This window comes from Plasmodium chabaudi, assembly GCF_900002335.3.
Source record: "Plasmodium chabaudi chabaudi strain AS genome assembly, chromosome: 4".
In the NCBI taxonomy this organism is placed as follows: domain Eukaryota; phylum Apicomplexa; class Aconoidasida; order Haemosporida; family Plasmodiidae; genus Plasmodium; species Plasmodium chabaudi.
Genome location: NC_030104.2, coordinates 284,987 through 308,835, shown reverse-complemented (window position 1 = coordinate 308,835; position 23,849 = coordinate 284,987). Strand labels below are relative to the sequence as shown.

The window sequence follows — 23,849 nt, the reverse complement described above, 5'->3', positions numbered from 1 at the left end:
TGTGTAACACTTATTAAATATTTTATGAGCTTATCATAAGTATTTCAATCCAGCCAGCTACTCCACTAATACCATTACCAGTTCTTAATTTGTAAAAAAACTTATTGATAAATATATATATCGCAATTATGCTTAATATTTCGATTTCTTTTCTCCATCCCGTATTTTATTTTTTTCACGAATACGTGATTTTTACTTAATAAACGCATTGTTATGGTCATATATATTTTTTTATTTATTGTGTGTAAATGTCTAACAATGTATATTAAAAAAAAAATAATTAAAAAAATTATTGCTGTGCAGGTAAAAAAAAATATATTTCCAGCTAATTTATTGAAGAAAAAAACGAATCATAATAAATAGGCGAAAAAACGTATGAACGCGAATAAAAAAAATATAATTATAAATAATACATAAAATAACTTAACATTTTTTAATTAATAAAATTAATAAAAATTATATATATTTTTTAAATAATAAATATAAAAAGAGATCTAAGACAATGAATTGAAAAAAATTGTAATAAAAAAATTAAAAATATTTTCTTTTATTCTACTGAATAAATGGCGTGCTAATAAAAAGTATATATGTATACATATGCACACATAATTTGTTCGCATATGTTTCATATGTATTTATGTGCATACGTATGTATTTATATAATTTCATGTTTATACATTTGCATACATATTATACTTATATAGTATCTACACACATATTCATATATTTATAAATGTCCATGCTCATGTACATATTCACATATATATTAAGGGTCCAATGAGTCCCAAACTTAATAAGCATATACACTTCATTTTGTTTCATATATATTATCTCGATAAGATATAGCCCCCATATAATCTCCGTTATGTGCATACATATGGGAAGTATTATATATGCCACCCGTAAAATAAATAAATATATGTATATTACAAAAGTGTATGCGTTTATTTGAAATGTCGAATTTGAGCCCTTTATAAATCAAGGGACCTTTTCACATAAAAGTGTATTATATATATTATAAACATAAAACATAAGAGTACGTATATATACGCTATCTATGCGCATATACTTACACATATGAGAGAGAAATCATATTCTTTGATAGCATAAAAAATAGATTCTATAAAGAATACAAATATGATTCCTCTCATATACAAAAGCAGAGATTTATATTTCGATTAACAAACGAAGATTTCATGTTTTAAATTGTATAAATATGAATGAAAACATAAAAAGTCACAATTATTTGAAAGAAAAAAATGTATTAAACAAAAATACAAGCAATTTAGTCAATGATGACATATTAAAATTTAATACAAATATAAAAAAAAATAACAATGTAGAAAGATTTTATCATGATCAAATAGGTGATTCTAATAACATGTATAATAAAAATGGACACCACATTAATAAAAGTGTCGGAGGAGAAATAAATATATCAGGAAATAAATCAACTAATCTAGTAAATATTAAAAATAATAATCAACGATTCTTTTCAAAAAGTGAAAATGAGAATTATGTAATTCGGAATCCAAATATGAGGGAAGATAATTATACTACTAACATTATTAAGGGTAAAGATAATGATACTGTAAACAATAGGAAAAATGCTAATATAAACAATAATGAATATCTTTATTTTAAAAACAGTGATGATAAATTAATAAAAAATATGCACACATCAGGATATGCAGATCAAAATATATTAAGAGATAATAATAATTGGAACGGCAATCGTAATGATATTGAAAAAGACAATAACATCACCAATAATGAATACTATTCTTATAATTGTAAAACTATGAAAAAATTTAAAGAGCCTAATAATAGTTTAGATTCCTTTTATAAAAGAAAAAGAGAAATGGAAGAAGAAACTTATGAAAAAAAACGAGTAAACCATTCTCTTAATAAAGATTATTATTATAACACTTATAAAAAAACAGATATAAATGATTCACGTATGAATATAAAATATATGCACATTAAGGATATGCCTGAAGATATTTCAAAAATTAAGAATTTACAAAATGATATAATGAATGTAAAAAATATGGAAAAGACACAAAGCAGGGTCCATAATATATCTGAATCGGAAAAAAGCTTGTATAGCATTATAAACCAAAGTAGTAACGATAGTACAAAAACTCATAATCCTCATTCATATAATACGAATGAAAATTGTAATTATTATTATAAAAAAGTAAACAATTCTGAAAACTCTTATTTGGAAGCTGATGAAAATGTTATACCTCGTTCATGCAAAATAGAAGAAGAAAAGATAAATAATAATGATAATTTTGTTCGGCGTAATTTTATGTACGATAATAAATTGATAGACACAAATAAAAATCATCAATATTACGAAGATAAAAGTGAAGAACAATATGGTACACGTACTATTTTAAATAAAGAGAATAATATTAATCATGAAAATAGAAAATTATTATATAATAATGTGAAAGATGGAAGTGAAATCGAATCTAATGATGGTGTTTTAAATGATTTAAAAATAGATGTTTCTAAACCTATAGATACTAAAAATACAATTAGCCTATCTCAAGAGGAGTCAAATATTATTTATAAGGATAATAATGACAATGAAGATGCGAAAAAGGATAATTGGGAACATGATTTATCTTCTAACAATGGTAAAAATCAAAGCGATGGGCTAAAAAAAAATGAAGTTTCGAACGATATTATGAATACATATAAACATAAATTAGTAGATAACACAAATCATGCTTTGAATAAAGGTCAAAATAAAAATGATGAAGATGGTGAAAATTTATTAAATAAGAAAGGAAGCGAGGGTAAAAATAATTTAATAAAAAAAAACAAATATAATGAATCAATAAGTAAAAGATTATTTTCCACTCATACATTGTCCTCTAATAATAAATGTGTGTCTAGTGCTAATTATTTAAAAAATAACATAAAGACAGGAATAAAGAATAGTTTCAAAGAAACAAATAAAAAGGAAAATTTAGATCGTCATAAAGTATTTGGATTTAGCAGAGTTAATACAAATTTGGATAAAATAAATAGTAAGATATCACGAAATAATGGAATAACAAAAAATAGTATTCAGAAAATTTCTAGTTCTAATATGCATACAAATTTAAGTAATATTCAGGCCAAGAAAAAGACTATAGATAATACAGTAAATAATAATTATAAACATAGTGCAAATGAGAATAAAGAATTAGAAGATAATAACGAAAAAGTAAAAAAAAAACAAAAAATAGAATATAATAAAACATATAATAATTCATTCTTGGAAAGGATGAAAAAAAAAAATCCTAACGAGAATGTAGATGGGAATAAAAATACATTTATTCAAAAAACGTTTCAAAATCGTAACAATCTAAATTTTGAAAAAAGTAAAACAAAAATGTTCTTACCCAATAATAAAAATGTTTCTAAAAATGGATTACAGGAGGAAAATTCTATTAATAGCAAAGTGGGAGAGAAAAAGGAGGTTCCATTATACAAGCGAAATGTTGGTAGTGAAGTTGTTCGTGAAAATATGACAGGCATAAAGGAATCAAATATAGATAATAATAGCAAAAGCAATACTATTAATAGTAATAATATGGCAAAGACCAACATTTTAAATAGAGAAAGAGTAAATAATAACAAGGATATTCGTACAGTACCCTCAAGTAACAGTACCCAAAAAAGCACAAAAAATACTTTGCTCGTAAAAAGACAAACTAATAATAATTATATGAACTATGGATCTAAAGCTAAAGAAGTAGAAGACAACAAATTAAAGATGAAAAGTTTGGTAAATAATAAATATGTGTCTAAATGGAATAGTAATAAAACTAGTTCTTCCTCTAATGTTACTAATAATGTTATGGATAAAAAAAATAATATGGTTATAAAAAAGGATGAAGTAAATAAAAAAAAAAGAGAAATGTTCAACCAAGTTGCCAAAATTAATACCAATATAAATCCGGTTGTAGAAAATAAACAGATTAATCCACAAACAAAAAATCAATATAATAAAATAATAAATAAGGATCAAAATAGTATTAAAAGTTCAAACAATTATAATAATAAAAAATGCACACCTAACAATAACATAAATCAAAATCCCAATAACACACGTAAGCCAAATGAAAATAATGCCAATCGAACTTGTAATAAGAAAAAGAATAATAATAATAACAGCAATAATAATAAAGATATTATAAGCAAAGAAATGGAAAAATATAAATATTTGATGAAAAAAAATAAAATAAAAAGTAATTCGATTCCTCCTGGAAATCAAAAAGAAGTAGAAAAAAATGCAAATAAATATGATTGTCGAAATAATTATAGAAGTAGGGATGATTATGGTTGTGATAACAAATATGGAAGATTAAGTAAGAATGGGCAATTTCATTATGACAATATGCTATTTTTAAAAGATAAAAAAGGACATTGTGAAAGTGATAGTGAATACCCTTATACTGTACAGGAGGCACCGAACCAAAGTTGTTACATTAATAATAACACCAATAATAATGATAGTAAAAATGATGAGTCTCTGGAATATTTGAAGGATAAGGATGAAAAAGGATCTAAAAATATTAACACAAGCAATTCTCTTAATAATGGTGAGGAACAAAAAGAGTTGTCATATTTTGAGTGGCTAGCTAAAGAACAGGAGAGGAAAGAAAATGAAATGGACAAGAAGAAAAAAGTAAATAAGCAAGAGAAATTACATTGCGAACAAACAGAGAGCGAACGGAATGATGCTGCAAATTATGATAAAATGGGAGACAACGAAAATGAAGAAGCCTATGAAGAAGAGGATAGCGAAGACGATGAAGAAAGTGATACTAATGCAATGCTACAGCCATTACTTGCTTTTAATTTGAAACAAAATGAAAGATCTTATGAACAAAACGATTTTGTAGTTGATAAACATCCAATAGGAAATGGAAGAACAGGATTAGTATTTAAAGCTATTATAAGAAAAGAGAATTTACAAGTTGCATTAAAAGTAATGGCAAAAGATACTATTTTATCACTAAAAATAGAAAGACAAGTATTAAAAGAAATAATTATACAATCAAGTTTAAAACATATAAATATATTAGATTTAATAGCTTATTTTGAAGATAAAACACGTTTATTTTTAGTATTAGAAATAGCAAATGGTGGATCTATAAGAAATAAAATGAAACTAAAACATGATACATTTAAAGAAGAACAAGTAGCATTATATGTTTATCAAATAGCTGATGCGTTGTCTTATTTACATAATTTTAATATTATACATAGAGACTTAAAACCGGATAATATATTAATTCATTATTCCGATAGTGATGTATATAGTGATGAACATGCTAGTAAAATATATAAATATGGTATTATTAAAATAGCTGATTTTGGTTTTTCTTGTCAATTAAAAAATAAAAGACAAAAAAGAAGCACCTTTTGTGGAACTGTAGATTATATGCCTCCAGAAATTATTAATCAAATACCATATGATTGCAATGCTGATCTTTGGTGCTTAGGCATCGTAATTTTTGAGCTCCTCGTTGGTTTCCCCCCCTTCACGGACAACTCGCAGGTTTGTGCCAACGCAAGTCATCACTCATTTATTTCTTATCCACTTATATGCTAGTTTTATCCCAACCAGATTAGGACCGTTTTTTACCTGTCTACATATATGCCTTTCTATTATTTTTTTTTCCAATTCAGGAAAGAGTGTTTGAGCAGATTAAGGAGTTTGATTTTCACTTTCCCAAAACTGTTTCGCAAATGGCCCGCGAATTAATATTGAGGGTATGAAATGGATAATAATTTCATGCTATGCTTCTTTTACTTCTTTTACTTTGCTTGTTGTGTTTACTAATTTGTTGGCGGTTCTCTTTATAATTTAGCTTTGCAGCCGGAGCTCTGAAGAGCGAATTTCTGCCGAGGAAGTCAAGTCCCACCCTTGGATAACGCAATTCCTATAATTAATAGAGATACAAAAAAGACGAATTCTTTATTATCAAATTATTTTGTGGGCAAATATCGCTTTTAATTTGTGCAAAAATATAAAATTGGAGAGGCGATTTTTTCTTTTTTTTTGTTTATGGGTGTAAGGAATGTATATATGCATATGCTTTAGAATAGGGGAAGATAGTGGAGAATAGCTGTAGTGAATTTAATGGCAACTTGATATTTAATTTATTCTTTTTATATGCGATTTAAAAAATTTTTGATATCATTTTTCTATTTGTTTCTTAAACTTTTTAAAAATATATTACCCATTTGATTTTATTTAATATGTAATTTTTTTCGTGTACATACATGAGATATTTAGCGCTTCCGACGTCCTATCATATTTATATTTACATAATCAAGCATTAGGTTAATTACTCTATTATTTTGCCTTTTGTTTTTTTTCTTTTTATCGTTTTTTGTGAATTATATAATAATTAAGTTATAAATATATTTTTTATATGTCAAAACGCATGTATAACATTTTTCTGCTTACACATATCTGTACATATGTATGCGTTTTTTTTTTTTTTTAAAACTTTTAATATAAAATGAAAATCTATTACTTATTTTTTTTATTAATTTTAATACAATTAAATTTGGTTAATAGTCAAGACTTAAATCAACCCAAAAATGATAATCCATTAAATCGCGATTTTGAAAAAGACATGGAAGAATTGGATTTATCTGGATTAGAGGATGATATTGAAAGTGGGTTTTTACAAAATAATGTACACCATTTTATTAACTATTTTGATAAATAAATAAAATATGTGCATAATCATATTAATAATTTACATTGACAGACATAGACGAAATAGCATATGAAGATAATTACACTTATGTGACCCATATTTATATTTATGTTCGGATTGATGGTGATTATGTAAGTATATTAGGCAATTTTATGTTTGTCTATATGCCAGTTGGGCTTATATTTTGGGTGTGTACATATTCATGGGATGCTTGCTCGTTCTGCTATTTATTTCTATCATTCATTATGAACATATCTCGACTCTTTTTAATTTGTTTACTATTATATTTACAACTCCGATTTTCAGAGCATATATAAAAACCACTCTAATTTAATGAAACTTGGAGAAAAATACATGACGCTTTTACAAAATGCAATGATGAATGTTCAACTTAAAAAAAATGGGGTTGGAGAGTTTATATGTTATTATCAAAAAAAAGGTAATAACAATCAAATCGATAATTATCATATTTTTTTTTCAACATATTTTATTACATCATTTTTAATGCTGAAACGTTTGTAGAAATTACTGAAAATCTAGCCACATACTTTTTAATTCAAAAGGAAATAGACTACATACAAATCGGGTTTGATAAGCGGTTTCCAGGTGAGTTACTTATGCCCATTTTTGCCAACCATTTTGATCACTCATTTTTGGCTACTTCTTACGTGATAAAAATAACTTTTCAGAGGGAAGAACTTTTCCAATAGTAGACGCCGACAAAAGAAAGACGACGTCTGAAAATGTAAAAGACGAATTGTAAAAACAAGCCATTTTTATATCATAATATTAATTTAAAATATGATCAAAATAAATAAAATTTTAAGCATTTGCTAATATAAATTTGTAGAAAGTTTAAAAATTAATTTATCATAAATTTTGTGTTTACATATTTATTTTTAGTAAATATTTTATTTGACAAAAAAAAAAAAAATTAATTAAAAAAATGGGTATAGACAAATGAATTATTTTGAGATTACATAAATAAACTCCTCTCTTAAAGTATCAAAACTTTTTATTTAATTTATGTTAATTTTCATACGATCAACATTAGAGTCGTTAAACTGAAAGGGAAGAAGATAAGATGATTATATAATCTTATTATCGTTTTGTATTTTCATATGTATTTATATTTTTGTATATTAACACATTCGGTAGATAATAAGACCTACACACGCTTAGATAAAAATTGTTAACTTATGATATACTCACCATAAATGCAGGGATTTGCAAGTAGCCACAGGAACAGCAAATTCCAGTCCACGACCATTTCCCAAGCTTGGTATTACACTAAAAATAGAAACCCAAAAAAGTATTACTTATATGGATATTTATAAACATTATAATTTATAATATAAACAATTTTTCTAAACATATTACACTAGCGTTAGGACAATATACAATGCCTTTCATTTTGTTGTCGGTCAGTATCCACTCCTTCTTTTCTATAAAAATGCTTGTACAGAATTTTCCGTACTTTAAAAATAAATCAAAGATGAAGAAACGGTTGCATGATCAGGGCATGCATTTTTGCACATGTTTAAGATTGTTATTTTTTTTCTAACCTTCTTCTTGATTTGGTTCTTCGTTGTGTCATGCTCAATTATGTCGTTATCATTGAATAGGACGCGTCTGCAAAATCTGCATTAAATTGTAGTGAAATAGATGGGCATACTAATTTAAAAATAACATTGGTAATTGTTCATACAGACATTGTGCATGTTTGCTTAGCTTACTTGCAACTGTATCTACAGGTAGGAGCTTCTTTATTATTTAAATTACAAAATTTTAAATCTTCAAGAAACTTATTGCTTAGTTTAATTTTTTTATATATGTTATGATATTCATTAGATCCCTTAAAAAAAAAAAAATAATATTTTTATCTCTCATTTTGAAATGTTAAGGTTTTTCGACGGTAGTAAAAAAATGCACAAATAGAATATACAAAGTTGAATACATGAAAAAATAAAATTGCAATCCCATGAGATGAAAAATAAAAATAGTTTCCATTTATGCATAAATAAAAATATTTATTTTTTTATTACATCAAGGTTATAGTTCATTTTTTCATATAATAAGAGTTGTCGGTAGAAGTTTTCATTTGGGTGAGCAAATGGATATCTACTTTTAAGTATTGAAAAATTATGATTAATTCCTTTTTGATTTTTTCTAGAAACATATGATAATATTATAGAGGAACATCTAGAAATTCCAGCCATACAATGAATTAAAATATTTTTATTTTCATTAATTGTTTTATCTATAAACTCATGTGCTTTTTCAACATGATTTAATATATTTTCATCAAATGTGTCTAGTATATTTAAATACATATGTTTTATTTTATATATATTATCATAAGAAATGCTCAAATTTTCTCTCATCGTTTTATTTAATTCACAAACTGTTTGTACATTTGTCATTACTTTTGCTTCTTGTATTTTATTTTCACTTTCATTTGTTTCCAAATTAGGTGGTTCTTTTAGATTTGACTCACTGTTTTTGAAACAACAAACATAATCATCATTTTCAATTTCTACCATTGAATTTATGTAATCCCTAATAGTATTATTTTCCATTTTATCATTTAATATTTCTCGTGGAAAAATTATATGATCACAATGTTCTGATTCATCATGAGATTCAGTTTTGGGACTACTTACTGCTTTGTTATCATTTTTATCTGCTTCTTTTGGTAGTTCTCCTTTAAAGTTTATCAGCCTGTCTTTGTAAAATAATAAACTATTCTTATCGCTTTCATGATGACTACACCATTCAATTCCATTACATTCGAAGCATGTCAATACACCTCCAATATTAAGACTTATTAATTTATATACATTATTTGCATCGTATACATTACTTATAAATATTTTATCAAACACCTTTACTATCATCTTCTTATCCTTTTATATCTTTGTTTTTGTTTATTTAAAGTTTTGAGTTTGTGCCTGTGATAGGTATTCTTTTGCTACCTCCTTTTTCAGGATATAAATCTTGTTAATTAAAAAAGCCGCAAATGAATATATGCATATAAGATATATGTGCTTCAGTGTTAAACAACCAGCCAAAGTATCACCATCAACAAAAAAGCGGATAAGAAATGCAAATAAAATATATGAATTATGATTGGTGAATTATTATACCTTTTGTGTATTCCCCTGTATGTATGAAACCCGTACAGGAAAATAGGAAACCCCAAAATCGTCTATCCAATATTTTTTACTGTATATATGAATAATAATTTTTTTTTATTTTAATTAATATAGCATATATTGAAAATAGCTATATAAATAGTATAGAATAAACGTTTCGCAACTTTTCTAACCTACAATATTTATGAATGTCTACGCCATATGAATTACAAACTTATATTTATCATACACCAAATTAGTCACACGAAATATAATAACTGATATGGTATTAAATATATGTTTATTCTACACCTTTATATATTTATTTATTGGTTTATTATTGTTATAATATTTTAAAAAAGAATAATAAATTTATATTTATATTTATATTTACAGTTTTGTGATTAATATTTTTTAATGCCTATTTTAAGGGCTTTACTAAAAATCGTATAAAATATTACCTATGCTATTGTTAATATTGTTGTTATATTTTCCACTTCTTTTATGATAAATATTTTTATTTTCATCATAGTATTATCAATATTTTATTTTCCTATACCATATTTATTTTAATTTGTTATATGAACTTTGTTGCGTCATACTATAATTATATGGTATGTATTTCTTTTAATTTAAAAAAAAAATATAAGGGATAATAAATATGGCAATGCGAATATTTTATGTATCATATCTTTTTTAATAATATAGCATAAGAGTAATTTTTCTCGTTTTTCAAATTTTTTTTATTTTTCATATATATTTTTATTTTTTCATTTTTTCATTTGAACTAGTTCCCCCTTTTGTAGTCCAATCATAAACAGGGCTTAAATAAAAAACAGAAAAAAAGCTTTTAAAAAATATAAAAACAATTTTTAAAAATAAATTTTTACTATCATATTCTTAAACTGTTCATTATTTATGTACTACCAATAAGCGAAGTATTTTATTATTATAAATACTCACGCTTATTGCTATAGCCAACTTTTTTTATTTTACAATTTTGATTATATCAGTTTGGGTGAGGATAAAAAGTAGGTGATTACCCCTGGCAAGGACAAAAATAAACATAAGTTATATATCAGTAGGGGACTTATTTGTAAAATTGGTAAAACGAACATGAAACATGAACAGAAGGTCAGATAAATAGGTGACAAATAAGTTGTATGGGACTGTGGAAACGTATGTGAAAATAATAAATATATATATATGCATATGCAAAACACAGACTAGTGTATATAAGATAGAGAAAGGAAACTACTCTCAGATAGCGTAAAATAAAAATCGATACCATTTCTTATTCCTTTAAATAGAGGTTATATAATGGGAACTAAAAGAAATGAATCAAGTAAAAGGGATGCGAAAAAAAAAAACATAAAATATGAAACTGATAATGCAGTAAATGAAATAAAATATGTTAGAGAAATCGATCCTATGTTAAATGAAGATGAATCTGATAATGCTTTTCTAAATAATAATAATATAAATATAAATAATTTAAAAAATGAAATAGTTGAAAATGAATTAGATAATAATAATGTGGATGATATATCATTAGGATTGATAAAAGATAAGTCTATAAGAAAACGCGAAAATGAATTTCAACGAAAAAAATATGATTATATTTTATCACCTGGAAGAGCAGATCCCTTTGAAGAAAAATCGCCATCCCCTGGTGAAAGAACTTACACAGATATTATGCTTGATATTAGTAAAGAAAATAAAAAAAATAAAATTTTAAGTAATAATAAAAAAGAACATACTATGGCATCTACCTCTGATAATCGTACTCAAGGAGAGAAAAGACATTTAAGGTTTGGAAATGAAACGGGAGATGGAACTAAAAGTAAATGGGATTATATAAATGAAGATCAAGATATTATTGATTTTGGAAATATGGCAACACCTGCACCAAACAAATGGGGTGAAACACCTTTTATTTTAAATGATGCAAATATAAAAAATAAAAAAAAAAAATTATCACGATGGGATAAAACAGGAGATGGTGGTGGTAATAATATAAATTTTGCAGATAACGGAACAATCAATTCAGATATGAATAATATGAAAACTCCAATTGTTTCAGGAAATAGATATAATGAAAATATGATGATAAATACTCCAATTGTTGGAACAAATATGATGACTCCTATGACACCATATTTAGGTTCTATACAAAATAATGATTATATAAAATTTAAAATAAAAAATGAAATGGATTTTAGAAATAGACCCTTAACAGATGAAGATTTAGATAATTTATTACCTTCAGAAGGATATGAAATAGTTAAACCTCCTGAAGAATATGAAGCTATAAGAAAAAATAAATTAAAAATATTATTTAAAAATATGAAAGATACAACAACAACACCTTTAATTCAAGGTAGTACAAATATAATTATAAATCCAGGACAAAGCACATTACGTACTGGTGATGATACATATATTGATGAGACTGGTAAGAGCTCATTTATTAGTCATACCCCTTTTTATAATTTGCCAACGTCAGATGGTACTCTAAAGGAAGAAGATGAACAAATATTAAGGGAACAAAATAAAATTATGGAAATTACAAATCCACAACTTTTAAATGAATTAAAATATATTGAAATAAAAAACGAAGATTATATTTATTTTAATAAATTATTTCAAAATTATGATGAAGAAGATTTATCACAAGATGAAATAAAAGAGAGAAAGATTATGTTATTACTTTTAAAAATTAAAAATGGTAGTCCATCAATTCGAAGAAATGCATTAAGAACTATAACAGATAAAGTAAAAGAACTAGGACCTGAAAATTTATTTAATTTAATATTACCTTTAATGATGCAAAATACGTTAGAAGATCAAGAAAGACATTTATTAGTTAAAGTTATAGATCGAATATTATTTAAGTTGGATGATTTAGTTAGACCCTTTGTACATAAAATTTTAGTTGTCATTGAACCGCTACTTATTGATGAAGATTATTATGCAAGAGTAGAAGGGAGAGAAATCATTAGTAATTTAGCTAAAGCTGCAGGTTTGGCAACTATGATAGGTATTATGAGACCTGATATTGATCATCCAGATGAATATGTAAGAAATACAACTGCTCGAGCATTTGCTGTTGTTGCATCTGCATTAGGTATTCCATCTTTAATATTATTTTTAAAAGCAGTTTGTCAATCTAAGAAGAGTTGGGAAGCTAGACATACAGGTATAAAAATTGTACAGCAAATGGCAATATTAACAGGCTGTGCAGTTTTACCGCATTTAAAACAGTTAGTAAATATTATTGCACATGGATTACATGATGAACATCAAAAAGTTCGAACCATAACTGCATTAGCTCTAGCAGCTTTAGCAGAAGCAGCAGCACCATATGGTATTGAAGCCTTTGATCCTGTTCTTCGACCATTATGGAAAGGAATTACAGAATATAGAGGAAAATGCCTAGCATCCTTTTTAAAAGCAATAGGACTTATTATACCCTTAATGGATGCATATCATGCAAACTATTACACAAAAGAAGTTATGATTATATTAATAAATGAATTTAATTCTCCTGATGAAGAAATGAAAAAGATCGTTTTAAAATGTGTTAAACAATGTATTCAAACAGAAGGTATCGAAAAAGATTATATAAACCAAGAAATTGTAAATCCATTTTTCGAAAAATTTTGGGTTATAAGAAATAGTAGTGATAAAAAGAATTTTAATTTAATTGTTGATACAACAGTTGAAATTGCAAATAAAATTGGAGGAGCAGTAGTTATAGCAAAAATAGTAGATGATCTAAAAGATCCATCAGAACCTTATAGAAAAATGGTTATGCAAACAATACAAAATATAATTAACAACTTAGGGGTTGATGATATAGATCAAAAATTAGAAGAACAATTAATTGATGGTATTTTATATTCATTTCAAGAACAAACATCAGATGATTATTATGTTTTATTAAATTCTTTTGATGTTATTGTAAATAAATTAAAACTAAGAATGAAACCCTATTTACCACAAATTGCTGGAATCATTCGATGGAGACTTAATACACCATTACCTAAGGTAAGACAACAAAGTGCTGAACTTATAGCTCGAATCGCTAAGCTAATAAAAATATGTGACGAACAGCAAATGCTTGGTCATTTAGCTTTATATTTATATGAATATCTGGGAGAAGAATATCCAGAAGTATTAGGAAACATTTTAAAGGCATTAAAATCTATTGTAGTAGTATTAGGTGTAAATAATATGACACCACCTATTAAAGATTTATTACCAAGAATTACACCTATTTTAAAAAATAGACATGAAAAAGTTCAAGAAAATGTAATTGATTTAATTGGAATTATTGCAGATAAAGGAGGAGATATGGTTTCACCAAAAGAATGGGATAGAATATGTTTTGATTTAATTGAATTATTAAAATCAAATAAGAAGTTAATTAGAAGAGCTACTATACAAACATTTGGATATATAGCACGTACTATTGGACCATTTGAAGTCTTAACAGTATTATTAAATAATTTAAGAGTTCAAGAAAGACAATTAAGAGTATGTACTACAGTTGCTATAGCAATTGTTGCTGATACATGCTTGCCATATTCTGTTTTAGCAGCCCTTATGAATGAATATAAAACACAAGATCTTAATGTACAAAATGGTGTATTAAAAGCATTATCTTTTATGTTTGAATATATTGGAGAAATTGCAAAAGATTATGTTTATTCTGTTATATCATTGTTAGAACATGCATTAACAGATAGAGATTTAGTTCATAGACAAATAGCTACATGGGCTTGTAAACATTTAGCTTTAGGTTGCTTCGGACTTAATCGTGAAGATGCTTTAATACATTTATTAAATCATGTATGGCCAAATATTTTTGAAACATCACCACATTTAATACAAGCCGTTATAGATTCTATAGATGGTTTTAGAGTTGCTCTTGGTCCAGCTATTATATTTCAATATCTAGTACAAGGAATTTTTCATCCTTCAAAAAAAGTTAGAGAGATTTATTGGAAAATATATAATAATGTTTATATTGGTCATCAAGATAGTCTTGTCCCGATATACCCCCCATTTGAAACAATGGGAGACAGTAACTTTGCTAGGGATGAATTACGTTATGTTTTATAAAAAAATGAATTATTAAATATGTTTGATCATTTAATAAATAGCTATGTCAAGTATTTCAGCAATCATATTATTTCTATACCACTCCCTTAGTTGTCATTATAATTTTTTTTTTATTTTTTTTTTCGCTTATTTTATTGTATATTTTTTTAGTATGCTCATGTCATAGAAACGATCCACATACATACATGTACATGCGTAATTTCAAATGCATGTTTGTGTAGTCCCTTTTTTGCGTGGTAAAACATAACCTCGCCCTGAATGCATGCTCATTCAATATTTATTCATTTACCCTTATATATATGTTTTATGTCATTTGACAATTTTTACAATAATTTACCATTATAAACTAAAACCATAATTGAAATATGTTGAAGTAAAAGAGTTGCATTTTTGGTCTCACCATAATGTGATCAAGCATAAGTACATATATATATATGTATTAACAAAATGGAAATTTCTATTAATCATGAATTAAAAAAAGAATGTAATTGGACTCCTTCTCTCTACATATTTGAAGAGATAAATTTTGTGGGTTCGCCATGATTAGTCTTGAAATTCCACTCGATGAGCTTTAAGGTTTTGAAAATTTCCTCGGTATTGATTATTTCTATTTTTTGTTAATGGGGATAAACATTTCTTTGGTGGATCATATCCTTCGATTTTTAAGGGAGGTATTTTTACCTACAATAATTAAAAAGTAATATATGTGTTGCTAAATTTGAGAACTTTCACTTGGGACGCCTAGTGTTTAACTTTTTATAGAAAATAAAAATTATCATAAAAATGTATGAACGTTTCAATATCACTATCAAATATGATTGGTCAAGGTATATTGAGGTGAAGATCTTTACTTGGCCTTTGTCCCAAATCAAGGTTCCCTTTTTTATTGCTTTTATATACTTTTTACGAATTGGCAATCTATTGTAAAATTGCTGTAATATTGATACAGAATTGATATGACTCTTAAATCGTTTGACAATTAAAAAGTTGGAGCAATTACTAAGTAATCCATTATATTTGGAAAGTTGAAAATTTAACATAATTGAAAAGGGGAAGAAAAAACGGATGCCAAATGGGGTGTAAATAGTTTATCACTATAATATTTCTACAGCCAAGCACAATATGTTTATTTTTTTTATTAACTATTTTACATGAAAAAAAATATAACAAAAGATGGCTACAAAACAAAGTCCTATTCCCTTTACAAAACTCCTTTAGTGCCAAAATTTACATTATCAATTTCAATTACTTTGATTCATCTTATTATTTTAGTTAATATATTCAAATGAATCGTCAAATGTTATCATTGCTTATTTATTTTTTGTGCTGAAACGGGTCATAAATCAAATACTTTTTTATTGTACTCTTATAACAAAAAAAAAAAAAAAAAAAAAAAAAAAATAGCCATACCAATTAAATAGCTTTGGCCATATATTTTATTATGCATATATATAGTATGTTTAAAGAATAAGGATTTAAAATTAAATATTTTTTATGAATATTGATGGAAGCTATTAAATAGTGTTATTTATTTCATGTGTAGAAAAGTTGGCTTTATTTTGTTGATTATTTTTTCCTATAAAACTATATAACCTCATGGGTCTCACATTTTTACATTCAAAATGTGATGAACCAAATAAATAAGGAAAACTGGGTATCTAAAAAAGTCAATATTTCTTTCATCATATATATTTTGAATTCTATACCCTTTTATTATCGCACATTTTGTGTATACTTCTAATTATGTTCTATCATTTTGTAACTTCATAAAATATGTGCACACAAAAAAATGATTATGTAGGAAAAATGGGATTTCTTTTGGGGGTTCGAAGTTTCTCAATATAAAAGGGTTTTGTTTTATTTACAAGGCATTACGTGTTTCCATTTTATTATATCCATTTTTAAACATTTGGGCTCTTAGTTTTAATATATGTAATTTTTTCTCAAGTGTTGTAATTTTTTTATTATTTAACATAGCCTCATTGTACAATTGTGAATATGTTTCCACTAAATGCCTCCTTATTCCGTCTTCATTATTTAACTGAGGTTTTCTTAAATGCTGTTGAAATGAATAATTGTAGTTTGTATGACAATGTGAAAAGTATATATCAATATATGAATGTATTTACTACAATGCATGGCCACGTGCAGGGACAAGCCCAAGCTACGTGATGGTTTTATTTTCATTCATGCTTAGTTTTCTATTTTCGGGATCTTACCGTTGGAACGAGGTTATGGATCCAAAATCGGCTATCAGGATTTTCATATTTACGATTAAATCGCGAAATCAGATTTTCTGTTTTAAAATTTGCATCTTCGCATTTATTTTTTAAACTTGTTAATAACTCAGAAATTTGTCCTGCATGGTCATATTTATCTCTACCATCATTTATCAAGTTATGGGTATATTTACTAGGGTTATTATTGTATGAATATATTTTTTTTGTATTATTATTCATTTCGTTATAGTAATATTCAGGTTTTATGTGTTGGTAAGAAGAATTTGGAGCATTAAGCTCGTGATTGTATTGGATAAATGATAGTCTATTGGTTGGTTTATAATTTTGTCTATTTATATATGAATATTTAATATCATTTGGTGCATTTTGTTTTTTACCATACTTTAAAATATTTAATCTATCTTCTATATCATAATGATCTAACGAAAAAACATTTGAATAATATGACAATAAACCAGTTTTGATATCATCTATATTAACTTTTATTTCTCCTATTTCTGGACTATGTACTTTTGGAATTGCTTCTAAATTTGGTTTGTTTTGCATTGAAATATTATCATTATTTACATTTCTATTTATTACTACATTACCTTCATATTCTTTATTATTATGTAAAAGTTTATTTGCGTTCCCTATGATATGATTTTTATTATTTATGAAACTATAATTAGTATCTTTCCCTTCTTTTATATTACCATGTGTATTGGGAAACTCTCTTGGAATGGAGTAAAATCTTTTTGATTCTGGTGGTAAGACTTGAATAAAATTTTTTTCATCAACATTAATTAATTTTCTTTGCATATCTTTAACCTTTTGAGAACTATTTAATAAGTTTCTTAACATTTCATTTTTAAAAATCAAATTATTTTCATTTGTTAATTCATTTTCATAATTTTTTCCTGTTTTATCTCTATCCCCAAAATGGGCTTCAATATTATATAATGTTTCATAAGGAAAAATTTGCTTATTTCTATTGTCCATATATTTTGAATCATAAAATTCATGAGTTTCATTATCATTATCAAAATCGTATGTTTCATTTTCAAAAATCGTATTATCATCCATTTTTAATTCATTCAAATCGTTTATGTTTAAATTGTATGACTTCATGGCGGGTCCACTCTTCATACTATTACGCGTATTATTAAGTGCCTGTTAAAATAGCAAAATCAATGGAATGTCTTTCTATTTAAATTATATAAAAAGGAACTATATGTAGTACACACAAATGAATACATATAATGTTACCTTCATGTTTTGGCTATCACGATCTAGTACATTTGCGTATTAGCAAGGAGAGGGTTTACTTAATTACAACCACAAATTTAAAAGCGTCCCATATAAATTTATGGAAAAAAATACTTGAAATAGGTAAGAATATGAACAATCGATATAACAACAAATAAACAAACGCGTATTTTTTTTACAAAAAAATTATTATATATTTATACAATTAAAGAAAGCATAAATGAAAATATAATTTGTAGCAAATAAATCATAAGTTCATTTTTTTTAGTTATTGTCTTAAGACAACAAAATGTCAAAATTGTAAAATATTTTATTTAAAGCCCAATTATAATGTTATAATAACTTTGTGTAACTATTTTTTTTTTAAAATGAAATTTATATTTTAATACATTAATATATATTTAATACATTTTATTTGTTTCAAAATTATTGTATATCGAATTATAAATTATGTGGTTGCAAATTTTGCAAAATCACGTAGCTCATAGAAACGTTGTTTTAGGAAACAAATAAACAACATATATAAAATAAACAAAGTTGTATTATTTTAGCTATTTTTTTTTCTATATTAATATGTACATTTAAATAAAATATTTTATTAACAAAAGAAAACTATGAAAATCTAATGAAATAATTATGAACAAGCAATGTGAAAATTGTACAGGAATAAGTGCAACTGGGAAAATATATATGAACGCACACACAAAAAAAAAATAAAAAAAAATAAATGATAAATAAATATGAACAATTCATAAAATTAATAAAATAAATAAAATTAATTAAAATAATAAAGTAAAACAAATATTTTTTACCTTAAAAAATTTCATATTAATTATGTTTAATAAAAATTGAAAGAACCAAATAAAGAGAAAGAATTAATCTTTTCCTAAAATTCGAAATAATTTTGAAGACCGAAAATAATAATTGAAACACGTCGGATCATGAAATTTCATTTTTTAAATTCCATAAAATTTTCTACAAAATATATGTAGACACACACAAAAGAAAAAAGAATAAAACATTATTTTTGCGTAAATAAATAAATAGTATATTTTTATATATACTACCCATATATTGTGAAAAAGTTACATAATAAAAAAATGTAAAATAAATGCGAAAGAAAAATGGATATAATTTGGATGGAACATCAAATTACATAATTGATGAAATATTATAGAAAATTTATTTTTTCTTTTTCCAAATATGAGTTATGCAATTGTAGTATCTATGAAGGATTACATATATGTTTACGGGGGTGTCTAGTTGTTTAAGTCAACGATTTTTCTTTTTATAGATGTTTTAAAAAATTAAAAGTTTATAATTATATAAAATGGTAATGGCTACGCATATGAACAATTATGCGCATATATGATGTATAATAAAAACAAAGTAAAATTTAAAAGGTAGAATGCTACAAAATGAAAAAGCGAAAAAAAAAACGATAAAATAGCATGGCAATATATAAAATAAAACGTGATTCAATTATGGATGCCAATGTATACACATGATTCAGTGTAATAGAGATTCATCAATTTATTCCTCTTTCTTACTTCTTTACTTATTTCATGGTATATATAAAGTGGCACAAACATGCATATTTTTATAATTAAGGGAGTGGTTAACTCCATAACTTAACAGTTTTATCCATCGAACTTGATAATAAGTATGATGTTCTACTTCCAAAACATGTTTGTGTAACTACATCTGTGTGTGATGAAAGTGTGGTGATTAAGCTTGCTTGGTTTTTGGTTTCAAAATTAAATATTTGTATATCATTTCCTACTGAAAGAGATAGATATTTTCCAGAATAATCAAAAGTGATATGTTTTGGGGTATCCTCTAATTCGATAGTTTGAAAACTTGTAGCTTTTCTTAAATCCCATAATTTTAATGTATTATCTTTAGAAATAGATGCTAAATAATATCCATTTTCACTAAATGAAATGCATTCTACAGATTTAGTATGACCTGTTAATGATGCTTTATATTCTTGACTTTTAATATCATATATATAAATATTCGAATCTTCTGAACCTATACCAAACATCATACCATCAGGATGTATTGATAAATTTTTAAAAGGACTTGGACTACTTTTACAAGTTTTAATAGTTTTTCCTGTTTCCATATCATGAAGAATCCAAATACTATCTTTCGATGAACTTATAAAATAATTTTCAAGAGGATGTAATGATAAAGAATGAACATTATCTTTATGTTTTGTGATAACATGTGAAGTTACAAATTCATTTGTATCTGGGTCGCCTTTCCATACTCGAATAGTTTTATCGTTCGATCCAGAAATACATATAGAATTGGATGGGTGTGAAATAATTGAATTAACTTTTTTTAAATGGCCTTGTAATTTTGATATAATTTTATTATTATTTAATGAGACATAATAAATATTTCCATCTTTTCCTCCCGAAAAAAAATTATGGTTTTTATGATCATCATCATAATTATATTTTAATTTATTTATATCTATAGCTAAACAAGTTACACCTGGTATTACAGATGAATGAATATTAAATTCGTTTGTACTTGTAATTTTTTTCCAATCATTTGGTGAATTCACATTTTCTACTTTTCTTTTTTTTCTATTCATTAATAAATCTTTTGCAATATTTTGCATTTCATTTAATAAATCTTCACTTATTCCCATTTCTAAATCATCAAATATATCATTTCCATTTTTTAATTGTAAAATTTGATTTCGTAAATTATTTATTTCTTCTTGATAATTATTTTTTTCCTTTAATAATTTTGCAATAACTCTAGTAGCTGCATCATATTGATATAAACAATGGCTTAGTTGATTTCGAACATCATTAACATGAGTTCTTAGGGTAAACATTTCAGATATCATTGAATCCCATTCTGTTTGAAAAATGGATAATAGTCCTGGTATACTTGTAGCTGTAATTGGTCTAGGTTTTACAAACTTTTCAATTTTAATTGGATATAAATCATCTAAAGTTAATACTTCTCCACTTACTGGGCATATTCCATAATTTTTAATATGCTTTTCAATCAACCGTTTTTCAAAAATATACCCAGTTTTACTTACTACTGGTTCTTCGGGCGTTTGCCCGCTTATTGTACATAAAATTGACATAATATTATGATTAGCGGGGATTATATGCTTTCCCTGCTAGTTACAATTACTTTCTTGATCTCGTTTTGATAGTGTATGTAAATATATATAATGTATATATATATATATTGTGTGCTATATATATTATAGGGATATACTGACCATTATGAGTTTTGATAATTGGGGGATACTTTTTATATCATTACTATGTTTATTCGTTTTTTTTGTTTTTATTATTTTTCGGAAAATCAGTAAATTTGGGAGCCTTTAAAAAATTAACGTAAAATGCTACTACATATTTATATAAGTATAATATTGTATATGATAAAACAGAATAAACAGTGAGTATATACTTTTCTTCTTGCTTTTAGGAATATATTATTTTTGTTGATATCCAAATATAGCCAAAATTCAAATGGATAATATAATATTCCCAAAATGTAGAAAAATGTATAGAGAAAAAATATATATACAAAATCTCACCATAAAAAATAATTATTTTTTGTAATTTTCACAATTATATATATTTTTTTTTTTTTTAAATACTTTAAGTAATCATTGTTTGTACCTAAGCATAGATCAATCGGGTTGATTATACATATTTATTCTTTCCATTTATACATTATTAATTTGTTTGTTAATTTGAATGAATATACATAAAATATGTTTCATTTTTTATGACTATTAACATAGTTAGTTTGAAAATATGCATATGAAAAATGGTTAACCATTTTTAAATATATTGTGAAAGATTTAAAAAATAAATGGAAAAAAAAAAAAATTAAATAATAATAATACGATACGCCTTTATATCATTCTAAACACAAAAGTTGTAATTATAATCATGTTTTAAAATAAGTCATAGTATTAAAAAGAGTTAAAAAAAAAATAATGAGTAAACAAATGGAAAATGTTAAGGAAACTGATTTGATAATAGCTAGTTAGACGAATGATATGAATAAAGAACTTAAGAAAAAAAAAATTATTTTCAAGCATACTTTCATATATGCAAGAATAAAAAGGTAAATTTCATTGCTATGTTCTATTTTTTCTTGGGGTATCCCAATACCATTTCGATATTACGTAAATAATTTTCCATCCATCCAGATTTGCATCGTTCCAAAATGCCTCCTGAAAAAAGTAAAATGTGGGAATGAAAATGAAACTGTCTGAATTTGTGAAAAAATAAAACACCTCTAATATATGTACACCCATTCTAACCTTCATTATATCTGTTGGTTTGAGGAATATGCTCATGCTTTAACTTGAGCATAGTGTGATTTTCTTTTATGAATACAAATTCTAATGTCACCTTACTATAATCTGAATCATTCCAATCTTTAAATCTCCACTTTTGAATTATTTTATTTGGCTTGTCAATTTCGACAAACTCACCACTTATGCTCCCAGAGAAAAGTGTAAACTTCCCTCCAACTTTTAGGTCCTACAAAATATGCCAAAACAAGTTACATAAAACAATCAAATATATGGAAAATGGATTAATAAACTAGTATAACATTTTATTTTTATTTTTATATCATTCCGTATGTCATTACCACTTCAGCTAAGGACCCTCTGGATAGTCTCGTTAAAGTGTATGCATCGGAAAATGCATTAAATAAGACTTCTGGGGGGACATAATATTCCTCTTGAATTTCAAAACTCATTTTTCCTTTTGTTAATATATTTTTAAATTTGTTCTGAAAAATGATAAAAACAAGTATCACATGTTTGGAAAAAATGCACACGCCCATACATACATGAGCGATCTTATATTTTAAACATACGAAATCTATGTTGGGTTATTCTAATTTTATTGCATATGCTACATGTAAATATGACTAAACACGAATTTGATATACTTACCTTTTAAATATTAAAAAATAAGTACCCTCAAAGGAAATGAAAAAAATAAATTTGATAGTGATTTTGTAAGTAGGGAAACAAAAATATATATACTTTTATATATAATACAAATTTTTATTTGGGGCTAAGTAATAATATTGTTAATTTGGTTAATTTTAAAATGTAGAAAAAAAAAATCAGTTGGTTTATCAAAAAATATATTATATGTATGCATTATAGAACTAGTAGAATATTTGCTTTGGAGAAAATTATCCGTTTTTTTTTTTTTTTTTTTTTTTTTAATAGTGTAATATGGAAAAGGGAATATATTTAATGCGAATAAAAATTGGTAAATAGGAAACTCCTTTGAGTATACATTATTATTATTATTTAAAATGTTTCATATATATGATTAATG

The 23,849-nt window shown here is 25.3% G+C and overlaps 8 protein-coding genes across 8 annotated transcripts; 3 read left to right on the top strand and 5 right to left on the bottom strand.

The window, feature by feature from the left end:
• Window positions 1-1,216: 1,216 nt before the first annotated feature.
• On the top strand, window positions 1,217-5,957 carry PCHAS_0408300 (aurora-related kinase 2, putative; the record flags this gene model as incomplete). Its single annotated transcript, XM_016799982.1, has 3 exons — window positions 1,217-5,566; window positions 5,698-5,781; window positions 5,880-5,957. 3 exons carry the CDS (start codon window positions 1,217-1,219, stop codon window positions 5,955-5,957), a joined length of 4,512 nt encoding a protein of 1,503 aa, XP_016653284.1.
• A 579-nt stretch (window positions 5,958-6,536) lies between these two features.
• On the top strand, window positions 6,537-7,503 carry PCHAS_0408200 (conserved Plasmodium protein, unknown function; the record flags this gene model as incomplete). Its single annotated transcript, XM_016799981.1, has 5 exons — window positions 6,537-6,696; window positions 6,792-6,871; window positions 7,047-7,179; window positions 7,263-7,346; window positions 7,430-7,503. 5 exons carry the CDS (start codon window positions 6,537-6,539, stop codon window positions 7,501-7,503), a joined length of 531 nt encoding a protein of 176 aa, XP_016653283.1.
• Window positions 7,504-7,759: 256 nt separating this feature from the next.
• Window positions 7,760-9,637, bottom strand: PCHAS_0408100 (dual specificity protein phosphatase, putative; the record flags this gene model as incomplete). The annotated part of the gene is made up of 6 exons (XM_016799980.1): window positions 7,760-7,804; window positions 7,953-8,030; window positions 8,121-8,216; window positions 8,306-8,381; window positions 8,477-8,595; window positions 8,786-9,637. 6 exons carry the CDS (start codon window positions 9,635-9,637, stop codon window positions 7,760-7,762), a joined length of 1,266 nt encoding a protein of 421 aa, XP_016653282.1.
• Window positions 9,638-11,194: 1,557 nt separating this feature from the next.
• Window positions 11,195-15,001, top strand: PCHAS_0408000 (splicing factor 3B subunit 1, putative; the record flags this gene model as incomplete). Its single annotated transcript, XM_740161.2, has 1 exon — window positions 11,195-15,001. One exon carries the CDS (start codon window positions 11,195-11,197, stop codon window positions 14,999-15,001), a length of 3,807 nt encoding a protein of 1,268 aa, XP_745254.2.
• A 543-nt stretch (window positions 15,002-15,544) lies between these two features.
• PCHAS_0407900 (conserved protein, unknown function) lies at window positions 15,545-16,041 on the bottom strand (the record flags this gene model as incomplete). The annotated part of the gene is made up of 2 exons (XM_740163.1): window positions 15,545-15,682; window positions 15,853-16,041. 2 exons carry the CDS (start codon window positions 16,039-16,041, stop codon window positions 15,545-15,547), a joined length of 327 nt encoding a protein of 108 aa, XP_745256.1.
• Window positions 16,042-16,862: 821 nt separating this feature from the next.
• On the bottom strand, window positions 16,863-18,495 carry PCHAS_0407800 (conserved protein, unknown function; the record flags this gene model as incomplete). The annotated part of the gene is made up of 3 exons (XM_016799978.1): window positions 16,863-17,060; window positions 17,221-18,393; window positions 18,490-18,495. 3 exons carry the CDS (start codon window positions 18,493-18,495, stop codon window positions 16,863-16,865), a joined length of 1,377 nt encoding a protein of 458 aa, XP_016653281.1.
• A 1,612-nt stretch (window positions 18,496-20,107) lies between these two features.
• On the bottom strand, window positions 20,108-21,607 carry PCHAS_0407700 (pre-mRNA-processing factor 19, putative; the record flags this gene model as incomplete). The annotated part of the gene is made up of 1 exon (XM_737989.1): window positions 20,108-21,607. The coding sequence occupies one exon, from the start codon at window positions 21,605-21,607 to the stop codon at window positions 20,108-20,110; it is 1,500 nt and encodes a 499-aa protein (XP_743082.1).
• Window positions 21,608-22,628: 1,021 nt separating this feature from the next.
• PCHAS_0407600 (activator of Hsp90 ATPase, putative) lies at window positions 22,629-23,253 on the bottom strand (the record flags this gene model as incomplete). The annotated part of the gene is made up of 3 exons (XM_737990.2): window positions 22,629-22,717; window positions 22,808-23,030; window positions 23,143-23,253. 3 exons carry the CDS (start codon window positions 23,251-23,253, stop codon window positions 22,629-22,631), a joined length of 423 nt encoding a protein of 140 aa, XP_743083.2.
• Window positions 23,254-23,849: the final 596 nt, after the last annotated feature.